Here is an 18966-nt window from a genome sequence, read left to right on the forward strand (position 1 = left end):
CAAGGTTTTCAACTGGAAGTGTAATGTTAAGTACATTATGCCTCACAAATCAAGAAACCGATCTGGATCTTCCATAGCCACAAAATATCTTTACATTAGTCTGTTCCTTCTGAGCAAAGGGTATGGTCTAAATAAAACAGCTTTTCTCTCAGGACCACAAGGTGCACTGCATCCCCTCAAAACGTGACATGTGTATCAGGATTAAGGACCCTTACACTCCACATAATCCCTGCCTAGCTACAGCCCCCTCAGCAGCTGGTTTCCACAAAGAGCAGAATCTGCAGAGGCTGCCTCTATACCCTGCACCTCTGCGAGCAAGTTCAGGATTCTGGATAAAAAACTGACCCATCTTGCAGAGTGCTTGCCCCAGGAGCCTCCAGGGTGACCCTAGGCCGAACATGCACCAGGAAAGGTGTTAGCCAAGCACGGCCAGTAACACCAGAAGGTACATTTCCAACTGGCTGGCAGGAAACGTGGCCGAGGGGAGGCCTCAGCGAGGTAATGGCGTTCACCGGGGGAGCCGAGGGGGCCGGTGGGCCGCGAAGCGGCAGCTGTGCGCTCTGCCCAGGCCCTGCCTCACACACCGGCAGCGGCGGCGGCCGCCCCGCTCGGCCTCAGGGGAGTCTCGCACTCGGCAGCCCCACTGCCGGGCCGGGCCGGCTGCCAGGCCGGGCCGGGCCCCGGTGCCCCCAAGGCACCGCTCCCTCGCAGGCCGGCCCGGCCCGCGTTCCCTGTCGCCCTACGCCAGCGGCCCTGTGCCCAGCGGGGACACGGACCCGGGCCGCCTACCCGCCGCCGCCAGCGCGGACCTGCCGGGGGGACGAGCACACGGGGACATCCGGGCACCCGCCCGGGCGGCCGCGCAGCCGCTGAGGTAACCTGGCCGCGCCGGCGCCGCGCGCGCCCTCCGCCCGTTGCCCCGCCCCCTGGGCCGCGCGAGGGAGGCCCGTGCCCGCCGCCCCGCCCAGCCCCGCCCCGCGCGCTCGGTTGCCCTGGCGCGCGCGCCCGCCCGTCCGCGCGGCCGTTGGGGGCGCGGCCGGCAGCGGGGCCGCGCGGGAGCCCGGCGGGCGGCGAGGCCAGGCCAGGCCAGGCCGGGGGAGACGAAGCGAGCGCCGCGGCGGCGGGAGCAGGGGCGAGGCGCCGCGCAGTCTCCCGCGCCCTCCTGCCTGCCTAGCGACGGGGACGGGTGAGCCACAGCTGTCCGCGACCGGCGGGGCGGGCCGGGCCTGGCGTCCCCGGCGGGGCTGCGTCTCCGCTCCTGGCCGCCGGCGGCTGCCTGGCAGCCGGGTGGTAAACAAATGGCGGCCCGGCGGGGGCGAGCGCCGGGGTCGCTGCGGGGCGAGGGCGGCCGGGGCCCAGCGGCGGCTCGGTCGCGGCTCCCCGCCGACTCTGACGGGTCCCGGCCGGGAGGCGGGGTCGGCGCTGTCCGCAGCCCCCGGAGGGGACCGCGGGGGGGTCGGCGTGCGTGCTTCGCCGGCGTCCCCTCCTCCCTGCCCGGCTCCCGCGGGGCCCGAAGTCCTGCGTGTGAGCCGGCGGTAACGTGCCGTGGGGGGCGGCCGTACCCCCCCGCCGCAGGCCGCTCGGCGAGCCGCGGTCGCCGGGAGCGGGCGGCGGCGGAGCCAGCGCTGCCGCTTCCTCTTACCCCGCGGGGCTGGCAGCGCTGCCCGGCGCGCCGCGGTGGCACGGGGGAGCGGGCAGGGCCGCGGCCGGCCTGGCGCAGCCGGGGCATCTCCGGTCTGCATGGAAGGAGAGGGAGAGCGAGCAAGTCGTCCGGAGGTATTGCTGAGAGCCTGCGCTAAGCCCCCCTGCCCAGGTGTTGCCGGTAGGTGTGCTCACATCATGCAAGGGGCGGTGGTTTGTCGCTTCTCCCATCTTCTTGATGGCTATTATTGATGTGCGTGGGAGCCCTTCCTTGCCTCCTTTATGAAGGTAAAGAAAGTTGTGTGGCTGTACTCCTGTAACCCCGCAGGTCGGCCGTCGGAAGTGTGCAGGGAGGTGACAGCAGCTTGTTGAACAGCACACTTGCTGAAACAGTCGTGCGGCCTCACTTCCAGAAGTTCTAGCATCGCTGTTGTTTGCAGCAGGTCTGAGTTCTCCAGGGAAAAAACCCTTGGGCTGGAGAGGTGGCTTTCCTTTGTCCTGTAAAGTTCTATTCGGATTTTGCTGAGAAGCTTTTCATAATCCTCGTTTTCCTTTTGCTGATTATGTCGTTAATATGCCAGAATAAGTGTGTGTTAACATACTAATCCAATACGGCCTGTGCTGCTGTAGCAAGATCATCATCACCTTGCTTGTGCTAGCACCTCAGGCAAGAGAGCTTCCTCTGCTTTCTCTAGAATTGGTGTGTAGCACTTGATGGTTAAATTCTTTCCCTGATAGCTGCTGCCTTCTGCTGCATGTTAATGTCATACACCTTGACTTGTGCTGTGATCTGGAGGGTTAAGGTTCATGCATCCCTGCTGATGAGGATGTTAATTACACTTATTTATGATGTACCCCTCTCCCAAAAGTACAAAACTATTATTAAAAGAACTTTTGTTGGTAAGCAAGTTAAATACCTGGAAGACTGAAAAATACACTTGGCAACTTTTATCTGTTTTCCACTCTATAGGAGGTGAATACCTGTTCATAATTTCCTCATAGTGGTCAAGTTTCATCCAGAGAAGAAATAGATTCAAAGGGTGAATTGGGGTTGTATTGCAAGCTGAGACTTTTTCTGGGGTCTCTGTGTTGTTGTTTTCCAAAGTTAGAGGGTGTTAGAGAACAGGAGAATCCCAGCAGAATGGGCAAAGGTTACGCAAAAGCAGTGGTTTTACTTTACTTCTTGAATGTTCTTTCTTTTACACTAAATTCTTCTTCTACTCAATTAACTTCTTAAACTTGGATTATATTTCACTTGCCTCCAACTTTGTTGTTAGAAGTCTCGTGGGCAAAACAAGTGCAGAGTTTAACTAGCGATACCTGCTTGGAAACTTTCTGGGCAAGATTTCTGCATGTTTTGGACAGCTGAGTTTTTGACATAGGTCGTAAGGAGTGTCTTGTAGTACCTTTGTGAGAAAGAAAGCATATTTCTATTAGTCTTCAAGTGGAGGTCCTGCAGCTGCTGTGGATTGCAGCTTCCTAACAAACCTTTGTTTTGTATTCAGCCCAGTTGAACTAAAAATAATAAAACCTTCATATTGATAGGCCTGTTTCTTTGGTGAGTTTTGTTTCAAATGAGGAAAATGCTGTTTGCCTCTGGCAATGAGATCCAGTGGTATAGAGATGGGAGTAGGGAATCATCTATCTAGTGATCGTTATACTGATGACAGTTCTCTTTCAGTTTCCTTACCTGCACAATAAGAATAAAGGTTACATGCGTATTTGTTGGTGAGATGGTTAGATTGTATAAAGAGAAAGTATTCCTGAACAGACCACAAATAAATGGGTAGTTACATTTCTGAGAGTTACAGAGAAATCCTACCTAAGCTGTCCGAAGTGTTTGGGCAGTGTCTAGTCTCAACACTGAATGAAGGAAACTGAAAAAATCTTATAATACAAGCTGGTCTAAACCAGGCGAGTTAAAATGGCAGGGGACCTCTAGATTCTGATTTACTTTGCAAGCTACTGTTTTTAATAGTTTCTGAAGTGACACCATGTCTTACTTTAATTTTCTTCTAATCTGTTAATGCTACTTGAATCTACAATACCCTGCAGGCCCTTACTGTCTGTGGAACATCTAATTGAGTAGTTGTTGGCCTCTGAGCCAGCAACTGAGAGGTGTAAACTTAAGGCATGAGAAAGAGAGGCATGGTGAGGTAAAATTCTGATTGGCATAGTTACAGCTCTTCATATAAAACTTAAGGTAGTGATTTCAGGCTGATCATTGGGTAGTGGCATGTGGTTCAGACTTGGTTACATAGGTGCCGGAAGGTGGTTGGTGTTTGTTGAAGTTTAAGCTTTGTATTTCTTTATTTAGAAGCATCTCTAGTAGAAATGTAGTTTTTCAAAAGTCCTATGTGACAGAGAAATTTGTTGGAGTGACAGATTCATTTCAAATAGGATCTTTTTAAGAGTGTCCTTTATTGACATAGCTGTAATGCTCTTACAAAACCTTGTTTTGGCCAAGTCACTTGTCATCGGCTGTGGAATGTGTTTGGATGGGAATGTTCAGCTGGGGTCTTTGGGGGAAAAAAGAATAGCATCAAGCCCACTGACATTTGGAAAAGGCAGCTTAAATGATACTAGAGATCAGAAGTTGATGACTCATTGTACATCCTAAACCCGTGCACAAACTTGTAGTGCAGATCTTTGTGTTTTCTAGTTCTTCATTCCAGTTAAAAGCATATTGAAAGAGCTGGTATAACATGTTCATTATGAGAGATATTCCCAGCTACCTGTCATCAACTGTTTGAGATAATTGAGTTTTTGTTTAGAAAAGTTTTTTTTAAAACTGGGTATTTTTTACTATTTCCATGGGTCAGGTTTTTTATGTCTGCTGTCTGTTTTTACTGTATGGTGGTCAGGCCATTGTCTACTAACAAGGGTGTATTTTTAATAGGAAAAGTAACCTTATATATACAGAGTACATGAAATCTACATTTCAGTCTAGTATCTTGGAGAGAAGTTGTGTTTGTGTTCCATTTACTTTAAAGTTTGTTTTCTTACTTTGCTATGGGAACTGGTTAAGACCTGAAACAGTATATTAACAAGATGTTTGGCCTGATCTCTGTATATATAGAGGTCAGGAATTCTGTGGCAACATGTACAAATTAAAATATGTAATAAGAATTATTTATTAATGTTCCATGAACACATGGAAGAAGCAGCTTGTAATAGTAAAGAGCTTTTTAATATTAAGCAACTGCTTAATAAGTTCGCATGTCTGAAGACTGACGCTGGACAAATTCTAACTAGACTAAAATGCATTTATAAAAGAAGCAAACTAAATTATTTTTTTTTTTAGTTCTCCAGCTGTTGCAATCTTTAATTCAGGTTTGGGTTTTTTTTTTCCTTAAGTGGCTCCTGCTGGGCCAAACCAAAGAATTGAGTGAAGTAGGTCAGAATAATAACTTTTAATAATATCTTCTAGCCTTAAATATAAACAGGTAACCATCTACCGTGACTTAACAGCTAGCAATAAGCTAAAATGACAAAACGTAGGTTGCACTTGCTAAGTTTGTAAAAGCTTGTTTATTTTTCCATAAAACCTGCAAAATATTTCAAAATTTGTATCTCCAGATAGTGTAAGCACATGACCTTTTCAGAGTATTGTACATATAGAAAGCAATATGTACACCTGAAATGAAACCTTCCTTCTGATCTCAGTTCTTGCAGAGTCTGCAGGAATCGAGAAGTCACACTGAGTTCAAGTTCAGAAGTGCTTTACACATGAAATCTACTGGCTCTCTAGCTGATTCTGCCCTGTCACCATCTCAACAGGTAGAGTGCTTTTGTGCCTGAGCCATGCAGCAAGTGTAGGTGTTCCTAGTTTGGTTGTCCTGTGTCAGTGTGTGGCCAGAGGCAAGTTAAGGCCTTTGGGTTTCTTCTTTGGGGAAATGTGTCAAGGAGAAAAAAATGCATGGCAGATCTGTCACAAAAGTACTCTAAGGAAAAACCTAGTAGTTTTGGTTTTGATTTTTAACACTCCCAGTGTTTAATAGTGATAGAAGAAGGTGTTCTATCATTCCATCAGGGCTTCTATTCTAAAATGGGACAAAGCCAGATGCATGGGGCATCAGTGGAGGGTCCACTTCAGTCAAAGCAGTGTTTTGCTTTGGGTCATTTTCCCCTTGATTTCTGGTTTTTTTGGGCCACAGTGATTTGGGAGGAAATACTTCACTGAATTGTCTGAATGGGAGGAAGGTGGTTTGCCACTAGGGAGAGGGGAACTCCTAAAGTGTTATTCAAAAGAATGCAAAGTACAGGTCAGCTCCTGTAATAAGATGCTTGAGGCAGGAGTAGACATGGAAAAGCTTTTCTTTTTAAGGTTGACAATAAAAAGTTGCGCTTCCTTAGAATTCTAATGCTCACTATTTTTGCTGTAGTTAGAAGGTTCTTTTTGTTTTGGTCTGGTTTGTTTTTGAGGTAGATGGATAACTTTAATTTATGCTTCAAAAAGCAGTTAGTACATACTTCTTCAAAGGCAGATCACTGATAAAACTAGAATCTTTCCAGAAGTATGGAAACCCCTAAAGTTTTTTTCTTGCAGGAAGAGGCCATGTTTTGAGCCTGACCTTTTTCTCCCTCTTTTGTGTAATTCATATAAATTGTATGGACAATGATGATAATGGTAGAAGTAGCATCCTACTTGTATAATAGTTTGGGCTTTAGTAATTTAAACTCCTTCTCATGTGTGCAGTGATTAACAACAACAACAACAAAAAAAATAGACTCATCCTAGTGTGTCAAATATGTGCAGTCACTACCAGGCAGGGAAGATGCTCTCTTCTTTGTTGTGGATGAATTTTGTTTGAGAACGCAGTGAAAACTTGTCTATCCAAATGTTTTGAATCTAGCTTTAACTTCCCTGTTCTGCCCAGTTGTAACAGAATCCAGGCTTGTCCTGATGAACTCGCGGGTGGGAGATGGTAATTTGTGACCCATAAGTTTGAGATTTTAAGTGTGGCATCCAAAAGGATTCTGCTTCCTAAAAGTATGTCTGATGTAAACTAGTTTGAAGAGATACAAGGCTTCACAAAGTTCTATTTAGTAGCTTCTCTTTCAAGTCAGAAAAAATGTATACAAAAGGAAAAATTGCCTGGTATATAAGATGCTAAAATATGGCCACATGTACTACCTTATTACTTGTGCAACTGGAGCATATACCTTTACATTTGTCAGCTCTTAGTCATGCCATTTCATGTTAATAACTAGCAGTTTGTAATGTTGTTTTCTTTTGAATTTACCATTTTAAAGAGTCGTTAGAAATTAGTATAGCATTAGATTAACTTTTTTGTATGCCCCCGTTTCCTGCCTTCCCAGTGCTGTGGAGAGACATTTAAGCAGGATTTGAGGTACCCAGCTCCCTAATATGAGGACAATGGCTGTACTGGCTTTGGAGGAGCCTCAGGATGGGACTGTTTAACTTTAGACTTTGTGGAGTCCTGAGGAGTAGAGTTAGAGCATCCTCAAGCAGGGATGGCAACTAGTGGTGGCACTTGCCATTCGTCAGTTGAAATGGTGCTAGAGACACCTTGCTGAACCTCCAGTTCATGTTTTTCATTGGTTATTTGAAAACTGATGAATTAAAAAAGACTTCAAACCAACCAACCCAAACTCTACCACCCCCAAACCCAAAAAGGGAGCATAACACAGAAAGTTGAAGTGGCCATGCTATTGTAATAATAGACTGAGGTGTTGAGTTTTGGGTACAAAAACTGCTACACTTTTTGCACAGGATAGGTATGACAAGTAAAGAAAAGCTTACCTTCTAGAAGACAGCAAAGCTTGTTTAAAGCATTTGATAGTCCTGTTAGTCAAGGCGAATGAAAATTATTCTGCCATGCATGGTGGGATATAGAAAAATAAAATAGCTTGTTAAATAAATATCTATAGTGCTGCCAATTCTATTTTGGCAGAATATTCTAAAGCTCTTTTTTCTCCCCCCCCTTTTTTTTTTGTGGTTGGTTTTTGGTTTGGGTTTTTTTTTTTTAATTTTTATACTGCTCTCTGCCTCTTGTTCTATTTTTCATTACCTTTTTTTTTTTTTCTTTTTTTTTTTTAGCCAGCTATCACTTAAACCTTTCTCTAACTTGGTCATTTCCTCACTGAAAGTTTCTGCATCTTACCAGAGTCGTTAGCCATTCTTTTAGCCAGGGACCTGGGTAAAAATGGAAGATTCAGAAATATGGCAGCCTCTTCCACAATCTGCAAAGCAAAAGGGATTTTTTTAGAATGGTTTGCATATATTTGGCTGCCTGTGGGTGAATTTGGATGCTCCTGGGAGTTTAAACCTGTAGTACTGCTTGTATGTCTCTATTCTTCTACTTCCTTGAACCAGTAATTTAAGAACCCGTTGGCCTATTTAGTCAAATTTGATAGAAGGAAGAGTCTCAAAGATAGTTGAGCTTTATAGGTTTGGTGAATAGAAAGTGGCTGAGTAGCAAGTGTTCCAACAGCAGTAATAGTTGCTGTTTTCCTATCATATGGGCGCCAAAGAACTCATATAGGGGAGAGTAAGTAAGTAGACTTTGAGCTTGATAATACTAAGTACAGCTGCTTATACTTTGTGGTGTAGAAGGAAGTGGGAGCTCTCACATGCGGCTGAAGTATGGTGGTGACTGAAACCCTTATTATGCTATTTTAATGTTTGTGTTACAACAGCAACTTAAAAGCATGTGGCTGTAGCAGCTGGAATCTTAATCCTTTTAATTATGACAGATTTTCAAAGCATGTTCTGGCTGATTTGGTCAGCTGACTGTATAGTATGTACAATAACATCAAGTGATTACACAAATTCTGAGAGCAGTGGTCACCTCAGTGGAACGGGATGTATTTTTAGGTTTCTCTGCTAGTAACAGTCAAGTGTGTGTACTTCAGCATCTCATATGAACTGAAGCTAGCTGCTGACACTACACTGTCAGAAAAGGACAGCTGTTTGTTCTTGCTCTGGCCATTGATCTGACACTGTCTTCTCACGAAATTATGGCAAGGAACACAGTGGGACATAAACACTGTGAATAGTGTTGGTATGTGTTTTAATGACAGGTATTTTTCTTCAGGTCAGCAATGACACTTTGCTAACCCTTTCAATTTTCTGTATCAGAGGAAATTAAAGCACTTTGTTACTTCCAGCAAGAGTTTTCTTTCTCTCCCCTTTACCCAACAGTTTTTTCCTTTACAAGGCAGTGTTTGGGAAGAGGGTGGTTCTTGTTCTTAGTGTAGTACTAGCGATATATTAATTTTAGTTCTTTAAAGGAAAATGATTCATATGTGGATCCTCTTAATGAATCAAAGAGGTGCCAAGTTCCGTGGTTCACAATGTTAGCTTACAAAATAGCGTGAGTCATGACCATTTGTTGATTAATGAATGTGCTAATTCTTGAGGTCTTACCCATTTATTTCACCAGTTTGGTAGGGTCATTTTGTTTTTTGCCTTTGAACTTAATTTGCAATTTGATAATTGAATTGTATCAAAAGCCTTAACTAGTTTAAGCAGTCCAGGAACTCATGACTGCCCCAAACAGCTGTTGAGTTTGAAGTCCAGGTATTAAAATTAAAAATATAGAAAAGGACCTTTAATATAAATAAAAAGACTTTGTAGTAACCTATAAATTAAATGTGACATTTTGACTAAATTGAAATTCTGCAGCAGGTGCTGTGAAGTTAAGGCTTGTAAGCAGGACACGGAATTTTAGTGAATGTCCTGCTGATGGTCTACTGATGTCCAAAGAGATTTTAAACTATATATTTAGTTAAGGTGCAAAAGGATTTGAATTTTAAGAGAAATGGGAACTAATATCAAACTTCTTAGCGACCAATAGACTTGTTATTTATAGGAACTGAGAGAATAGGTTACTTCAGCTATTTATTTGATTGTGTGCGTAACTGCTTCTGTATAAAAATGATTGCAAGCATCTGTTATAGAACTAAACTAGCATCTACCTTTGGTAAAATGTGGTGTTTTAGAGTCTTCGCTGGCATGCATATGCTGTGAGTTAGTGATATTTGGTGTTTTCACCATGTCTTGTCTCCTCCTTACACACTTCAAAATTTCATTTGCTTGTATGGAATCATTGTTTTGATGAATATTAGTTGTGTGTGAAAGGAGTCCAGGAGCCTGAGAAAAGCCAGTATCATCATGCACCTTGGGTTTCACAACCTGACTTGTGACCAAGATAGTGTGCTAGGGATGAGGATATTTTACTGTCTTAATAGAATGTTCTTCTGTGTAAGCTCATGTAGGCTATCTAAAGTTAGTATTTAATGATGGTTGACTAATTTAGGGTATGTCTACACAAATGGTGCAGGCAAACTTGAGCTCGGTTTGACTGTGTTCTGAGCTGTCTGCATGTGGGCCACCTTGTCCTAGAGCAGTAGAATGGTGCAGGCACAGCAGCGGGCACTGGCTAACGCACCTGCCTTCTGCACTAGAAGTTGCTCGCTTCTGGCCATCTTAAAGTGAGCAGGGTGCATAGCTTCTTGCAAAGTAGGTAAACAATTTTTTTCCTTAATTATTTATTATTTATTTTAATGTGTAACTGTGGGTAATTGATTAAATTAAGCCTTACTGCTACCAGATTGTTTATTTTACGGGAGCAGGACTGTGTTTAGATACATGAAGCACGGGCTGGGCTCTATGAGGGCTCTTGCATTATAAACTACCAATTGTATTTTTCAGGGCTATTTCCATTTTGTGTTAAGTGCTTCAAAATAGATAAATAACCTGAGAGTTTCCTTTTGATCTCTGCTCACCTGTTGACTTGAAAACTAAAGTTTGATTTCAGTATTGCCGCAAGACATTGAAATTTTCTTTCGTCTAGCAATAGGTAGGCTGCTGTATTTGGCAGGAATTACTTAGAGAAGGTTTTGCTGAAAGAACTAAGAATATCTCAGAGAAGTCAAATAATTTTTTTTTTCATTCTTTACTGAACATATTTAAGCTCTTTGCAGTAGATGCTATCTGACATAATATGCAAGTTGAAAGCAGGTTGTGTGCTGGAAAGGGTTGCTAAAATGTTTAGCGAGTCAGTCAGTCCCTGAGTTCAGTGATTGATGCACTTGATAATTAATTCAAAACTTACTTGTTATTCAGTATATAAATACTAAGGTACGGTGGGGAAAATTCAGCTGTGTTTTGCCTGCTAAGTGTAGCACATATGCTTCTTTGTTAGAAGTGTTCAGGAGAGTGGGTGGCTGAAATATTTGAGTTATCCAAGTTACGACGGATGAGGGGATGCGGACTGATTGCTACTTAAAGTTGGCATGAATTTCAAAGCATTAAAAGAATACAAGTGAGTGAAGTGTCACATAGGTTTCTATTTAAATGCTTTAAATTATTTGAAGTGGATTGTCCAAAAGGCAGCTTTGTTTCCTCTTACCTTCAGTTTGAACAAAAGGAATAATATTCAGCCGTATTATTTTTACAGTTTAGAGTAATTTTAATTTAAGAAGTTTTAATGCATTAAAACTGCAGTGTTTAGTCTGAAGACAATGTACGAGTGCACTTGTTGGCTAGATAAAGAACCATTTCTATTAATCAGAAATTCTGTAAGCGTTTTATTTTTCAAAAGAATTGCTGGAGGGTGAGCAGTAAGGAAAAGATGGAACTGAGAAATGTATTTTTGACACAGTATTTTGAAATTTGGCTCTCTACAAGTCATTCTCTGGTATCTCTTAACTGTAATCCCTGGTGGTATCACTTCTGAGAGGGAGTTTGTTAGAGCTTAGGGGAGAGCTTGGTCACATGCATGGGGCTGCGCTCCAGCTAGTGAGGGATTTTAGAGCTTCTCAAAGTACAGTACAAAGATGCAATGTTTGCTTTCTTTCCCTGCCCCTTCCCGCAAACCCCCCCCCCCCCCCTGCAACAAGGGTTGAATGTTTTGTGTCAATGTGTTACAATAGATTATGCAATTAATTTTATTTCAAACTTTATTGCTCTTTGACCTTGTTATGGAAAATTATTGTGATACCCTTATACTTTGAACTTATACTTTGAATATTGTAATCAGGATGGTCATAGGATGCACTAAAATTTACCTTTTGTGTGTTGAACTTGACGTATAGATAAGACCATGTGGGGTAGTACAGTTTTATGTAAAAGTTTTCAATGAAATAAAAGGACTTACTTAATGTGTAGTATAATTGCTACCCTTGTGCAGCAGCTACTATAAAAACAAGAGAGGAGCTATAGGCTATAGATGAAGAAAAAAAGAAGAGTAAGAGCTGTTGTAAAGGACTGCTGTCTGTCGGAAGCATGGAGTGGGGGAGAATGGGACATGACAGGGGATGGAGCTACATGCTGAGGGCTGCAGATTGCCTTAAACAGACCTGCATGAATAGAGTGTCAGAAGCTTAGGTGGTAGCAATCAGCCCAGGGAATAGGTTGCCTGACTTTAATTTAGAGAACTGGAGATGAGGATGAACCTGGATTCCTTTATTTTGTCTCCCTACTGTGTAGAGTTGTATGGTTTATGATTTCAGGTAGTAAGCCACAGTCAACAATCATGCTTTGTTTTTCATTGAATCATCTATTCGCAATGGGCAGGGGAAAAGAACTATTTCAGAGGGAAGGATTATACAACGTTTTTACCTAAGCTGCATATATTATACCGGGTGAATAATTTCATAGGTTGTGTGTCTTGAACTCTGATACAAATGTGTATCCTTAATTTTCAGGGCAACTTTTAAACACCATTTCTTTGAGATAAAATGTCACGTTTTCTCTTAAAATGGCTACTGATCAGTTCAGATGGTGTTGACCTATATTGCTCTGTATATGTAGAAGATGCAAAACTGCAAATAATAGTAAATATTAACAACATGGAGTTAATATTCTATGCTTTTCTCTCCTTTCTCTTCACTCAGAACTGGATTTACAGTCATGGAGGAACATCAGCAACATTTACACTGTGTGAACTGTGTCAGCCGTCGTTGTATGACCAGACCAGAGCCTGGCATTTCTTGTGACTTGATTGGCTGCCCGTTGGTTTGTGGAGCAGTTTTTCACTCATGTAAAGCTGAGGAACATCGCATGTTATGTCCACTTGAAAGAGTGCCTTGTTTGAACAGTGGCTTTGGGTGTCCCTTCATAGTAGCCCGAAATAAAATTGCTGATCATCTGGAAGTTTGCCCTGCCAGTGTGGTATGTTGTACCATGGAATGGAATAGATGGCCAGTCAGTTACGCAGACCGAAAATCTTACGAAAATCTGAGTAAAGATGTTGATGAAGTGGAGCAGCTAGACATGGCTTTAGCCCTTCAAGACCAGCGCATGTTACTAGAATCACTTAAAGTAGCAACTATGATGTCAAAAGCAGGTGATCAAATACCAGAATCCAGAGAGCAAACCTCTGTCAAATCAAGTGCCCCAGATACAGTGCATTCAAATGGTTTGATGCCTGTAGATGAAGAGTCGTATGGTGCACTTTATCAAGCTACTGTAGAAACAACAAGGAGTTTAGCTGCTGCTCTGGATATCCTGAACACTGCTACAAGGGACATTAATATGTTAAATTCAAGCCTCTGCATTTCGCCACATGAAATGAAAGAAGATACTGAGATTAAAGAACAAGCTTGTAATGGCATTATTCAGGATAAAAAGTCTGACCATGGATATCCAGATGAAGATAACATAGGAGCAGTTGGGGGAATTAACTTTGATAGTCTGAGTCAAAATTCACAAATGGAGCAAAATGGTTCTAGTGATATTTGTTATGATGTAACGCAAAAACATGACTTAAATCTAAACCTCAGTAACTCCTCACTTTTGTGTAATGGCTTTCATGTAGAAAATGAATGTTCAAAGGTGTTGGACCAGAATGAAGATCTTGGTGTGTCTAATTCAAAACCATCCAGTGTAGCAAATGGTGAATGTACTGCATCTCGTGACGATGAAGAATTACAGCCTTGCAGCTCCTTCCCTGTAACAGCACAACTTAAAGAAGTAATATCAGATGATCACTTAGTTAATGGCAATGTTAATCATGTACTACTTCCCCGTAGTGCTAATGAAGAAGAAATGTTAGAGAGACAAGTGGAGCAGGAGAGACTGAGAAATGTAGATGCGTTTTCAGTTTTACGGCATCGGTCATACAAATTCCTTGTTAGCCACTATTGGTCTGCACCAAAAGAAGACAAAGCTGTTGATACATCAGATTTGGAGATAACAGAAGATCCTATGGGTCTTCAGGGGATTGATCTTATCACTGCAGCTCTGTTGTTTTGCCTAGGAGACTCTCCTGGAGGTAGGGGAATATCAGAAAGTCGCACTGTCGATGTGTATCACGTTGACTTTGGGACCCAAACGTTTTCTCTCCCATCTGCTATATTGGCCACAAACACAATGGTGGGGGAAATAGCTTCAGCTTCTGCATGTGATCATGCCAACCCACAGCTCTCAAATCCAAGTCCATTCCAAACCCTTGGACTGGATTTGGTATTGGAATATGTGGCTAGATACCAAACAAAACAGCGTTCAATGTTTACATTTGTTTGTGGACAGTTGTTTAGGAGGAATGAATTTTCATCGCATTTTAAGAATGTGCATGGTGACATTCATGCTGGCCTTAATGGCTGGATGGAGCAGAGGTGTCCTTTGGCATATTATGGGTGTACATATTCCCAACGAAGGTTTTGTCCTTCAACACAAGGGGCAAAAATTATTCATGATCGCCACTTAAGGTCATTTGGAGTTCAGCCTTGTATATCCACAGTATTAGTAGAACCAGCAAAAAGCTGCTTAATTGGACCGCACAATGACCATCTGAGTAGTCTACCTTTTGAAGTTCTGCAGCACATTGCTAGATTTCTAGATGGCTTTAGTTTATGTCAGCTTTCAAGAGTGTCACGTTTAATGAGAGATGTGTGTGGAAGCTTGCTTCAAGCACGTGGGATGGTGATCCTGCTCTGGGAGAAGAGAAGGTACCCAGATGGAAGTTCTTCTTGGCAGATAAAAGAAAAGGTAAGTTATTTTCTATTTTGAAGATGAAAGGGAAAGCATTAAATTGGTCATGTGTTTGCTTTTTCCCTTCATATTTTCCCTGATCACTATTGTTATTGCTGTTTTTTGATAGAATATCCCACCAAGAAACAGATTGTTGTATAGAATAATAATTAGTGAAAATTGCTAGCAGGTTGGTTCAGTCTTCTCCACACTTGAAGTAGTAGAATTTGAAGTAGTTTGTCTAGTTTATACTTGATGTAAATAAATTAGCCTCTCTTTTTTTTCCCCTAGATTTTAAAATATTAAATAATTACTTTGTTATTTTCTTTAGTATCAATATTCCATGAAAGTAGGAAAGTTGCCTACAAAGTTTGCTTTTCTTGCCTTTATACTGTTTACAGCAGTTTTATTTTTTGCTAACCTATTGAGATTCTATCTATTGCCGTGATATTCAGTGCCTTAAGTAAGTAAGTAATTGTTAAAACCTTTGGGTGACCTTTGCAAAGTGCAGTTTTCGCCATTTCCCCCTCCACTGCAGAGTATCTTCAGCCATCATTTGGAATTGAAGTTGATAGTTTCAGAAATGGATTCTCGTGACTGGTCATGCAATACTTTATTTAACTTCTGATTGTAACTACTTTGTAGACACAGAAAATATTTTCCCAGGGTTCAGAGTTGCCTTGGAATCTGAATCAGCCTGGGACTGACTATATAAAATTTAGCATTGTATGCTTGTGTCATGTTGATTTTTAGTATGGTTTATAGTAGATGCAAAACATTGCCTGGAAGTATTATAACACAAACATTTATTTTCCTGCTCTGAGTTCAGGTATCTTAAAACATTTTGAACCTAAGTGCAACTTATTTTTTAGGTTTGGCGCTTCAGTACAGCCTTCTGTACTGTGAATGAGTGGAAGTTTGCTGACATCGTAAGCATGGCTGACCACTTGAAGAAATGTAGCTATAATGCTGTAGAGAGAAGAGAGGAGGCTGTTCCGCTGCCATGTATGTGTGTAACACGAGAACTCACTAAAGAAGGACGTTCACTGCGCTCTGTTTTGAAACCAGTACTTTAAATATTGCAACCACTCCAATTGCACATACACTCAAGCACCTGATATAACCTCGGTAATATTGTGACACTTTATTAATGTACTAAAGATACTTTCTAGCTAAATCTACTCTGTCACTGTGTATATAAGGTTTGAAGTGACATTTATTTTTTATAATACTGTTTAGCTGGAAAGTAATGAAAGTTGCCTTAATGTTTGAAAAATTCGGAACTTGCTGGACAGGGTAGTTTTATCTAACTTATATAATTTAAGAACAAAATCCTAAGGTGTGTTTTCTGATTCACTGGTGCCCATGTTGCTGTTGACTGATAATGTTTCAAAAATGGCCTCTAAATGGTGTGCACGTTTAGATAGGAAACACTGAATTGTAGTGAGAGAAAATCCTGACCAAATATACTTTCTGTATTTGGTCTATTTTTTTTAAGAAATTACAATCCAAATATTTGAAAGATAAGGAAAAATTCAAAACTTTATAGTAGATGTCTCAAATGCAGCTTTTAAGCACATCTTTTCTCATGAAATCATTGTTCTAGTGCTCTTCCTAGTTAACAGGTGATCTAGGATCAGGTTTTTTTTAAAAAAATTTTTTTAGGAATGATCTAAGCGAACTCAGATTTACAGCAGCTTAATTTTTAGTATAACTTTCTTTTGACATGTCAACAATGATTATTTTTCTTCTGAACTATTAACAGTTATTTCACTTTTGGGAGCAAAACTTTTGGAACTGAAAACATGGAATACTGGTTTTTACTCTTGCACCTACAATGACATCGATATAAAATGTTTAAAATGTTTTTCCTTGTCCTGCAGTTGGCTGAGGGTTAAGTTGCTTGAGCAGTCAGAAATTGAAAGTATGTGATGGACAGTTACGGATTTATAATGCAGCTAATGAAAGGGCTTTACTTGTTCTATGGTATTGTGAGATGTATTGTCTCATTTTCTGTTAATTTGTCTATAAAATGCTGCTTTTTTGAGGAGCATTTTAAATTACTGGTATGTATAGCAAATGTATCATCTTCATAAGATGAGACATGATTTGTTAATTGCATAAGGCATATCAGAAACGTACGTTCAACCACATCTGTTAAATAAACAGCTCCAATTTGCTTCCAGTCTTCCATAATAAAAGCTCTTACAAAGCATTTGTGAACAGAGGATCCATGCTATGAAAAATGGCCTGGTATAGCAAAACTGTAATAACTTGAACCAACTTTCCAACTTGTTTGTATTAATGTTGGTGTCTCTATCCTGTTGCACGTAGCAACTGTGCCACAAAGCTAAAACAGAAACAGACCAGATCTTGGAACAAAGAAATACAGTACGTATTTCCATTATAGGAAAAAAATAAGAGATTAGTAAGGAGGAGATGTTTACAAAAATGGCTAAATTTATTACTCTTAATTTCTGTACTGGACACTTGTTTATGGCTAGTCTGACTGCAGTGCACAGCTTCAGTATCTGTGCATTTTCCATTCTGGGTCCAGTCCAGCTAAACATTCGCTGCCTTTTTCTATCCAAGTGCTACAGGTGCCCAGAAAAAAAATAAATCTAGTTCTTCAGTGCCATGAGTTGTAATTACAAGAGCTCAAATGGAAGTTCTGCCTGAATCTTCAAACCACATGTTCTCTTTCTTTTTTTGTTTGGAGAGAGGAAAGAATTAAACCCTCTACAGAAGTTAGTAGTATTTGCGGTTGTTCTAAGGTGTTACCACAGTTATCTGGAAAGGAGAATCTAGATTCATATACAAATCCGACTATACCAACTGGGTTTTAGGTAGGGGTTTTAAACCGCCACCCCTGTTCTCTGAGTGTATTGAAATGCTCATTACCTAGAAATTTTCAGTACAAGGTAGGAGACAGACTTTCATCAGTTCTTGTCTTCTAGCTCTAATGGCTCCTTGCTGCTGCTCTCCAGTGTTTAAATGTAGTTGTGTACCTGGAAGGACCCTGAACGTTAAGAAGTTGATGCTTGCGTTTATGGCTAAACCTACTTTAAAACATCTCTCTTGGGTTACTGGTATTTTTTAGTCAGCAGTGTTGTGGGTTTGGTACTTGGCATTCTTTGTAGCTACCCAGAACCCTGGTAAGTGTGGTAGGCAGGCATGTGTTTCGGTCGCTTGGGAAAAGAGGGTGTTCAGTTAGAGGAACTGGTGTCGGTAGAATCTCGCATGTAGCACAGCGCAGATCTACATTTAAAGTATCATCATTTTTTGATCTATTCATATGAACTTTTTAAGTACTCGGTGGGGTTCTTCAGAAATAACACTATTTCTCAGTACATGCACTTTTGTTTTCAAATGTAGATACAGGCTTTTTTGTTAAATTAGTTTATTTTTTATGAGAATCCAGAGCTATTAAAATACCATTGTTGTAAACAAAATCTCTGCCTTGTAAACTGCTCCAAATGCAGGAATACAATATAGTTAGGATAAATTTTTTTTTTTTACACTGCTATGCAGTTTGTAAAACATCTACGGTGTACAGTCAGTCTATCAAAATGTGGCTTGTTCACATTTGCCCTTGATTTTTAAAAATGTTATATCCCTTTGCTGGTACTTCTTTCCTTACAGCATATATAGACAGCTGTTCCAGTATTTCTTTTACTTGATACCACATTGCTACTTTGTTTAAAATATTATGTTTTCAATCATTATGCAATATTTTTTGCAATGTCTGTTGAAATCCTAATAAAACTTTTGGAGTTTCTCTTTTAGTATGATTGTACTTTTTTTAAAGCTTATCTCCAGCCTGCTGGTGTTCAAACTGGTGCTCAATGTCTGTCTATAGCGAGTACAGTAAGTACTCAGAAGAGCAAGTTACATAAAGAAATCTATTTACAAACATTTAAAATTGCATAGTTTGGAAGTGAGTAATATGTATTCACGTTCACTTCAGCATGAGGATTGGTCATTCCTTTTTAGACTATATACCCATTTTTATTGCTTTGCTCTATCATGATAATGGAAAGATTATCTGATCAATATGATACACATGCTACCGGTTTGTGAAGAATGTTTTCAGTGTGTCATCTCATGAGTAAAGGTCTCTGTAGAAAGTTGTTTAAAATAGTGCAGGAGCAAAAATTTAGGGTGGTTTTTAGGTAATAGTTTTAGTTCTGACTGTTTGTGGAATGGCAAAACATAAACCAAAACCTTATTAAAATAGAATACTGCCCTGAAATTGACCTTTTGCCCTGCCATTTGCTACTATGAGTATGCTAATAGTCTTTACAAATAAAAATGTACCTATACTACAGAAATCTCATAATAAATTAATATAAACTGTGTCAAGTAACATGGTGTGGCTCATG

The 18966-nt window shown here is 41.0% G+C and overlaps 1 protein-coding gene across 1 annotated transcript; it reads left to right on the top strand.

The window, feature by feature from the left end:
• Positions 1-1044: 1044 nt before the first annotated feature.
• Positions 1045-18362, top strand: FBXO30 (F-box protein 30). Its single transcript, XM_037392360.1, has 3 exons — positions 1045-1186; positions 12508-14602; positions 15457-18362. The coding sequence occupies exons 2-3, from the start codon at positions 12524-12526 to the stop codon at positions 15658-15660; spliced, it is 2283 nt and encodes a 760-aa protein (XP_037248257.1). The 5' UTR covers positions 1045-1186; positions 12508-12523; the 3' UTR covers positions 15661-18362.
• The last annotated feature ends 604 nt before the right edge of the window (positions 18363-18966 follow it).

This window comes from Falco rusticolus, chromosome 6 (assembly GCF_015220075.1).
Source record: "Falco rusticolus isolate bFalRus1 chromosome 6, bFalRus1.pri, whole genome shotgun sequence".
NCBI lineage: Eukaryota > Metazoa > Chordata > Aves > Falconiformes > Falconidae > Falco > Falco rusticolus.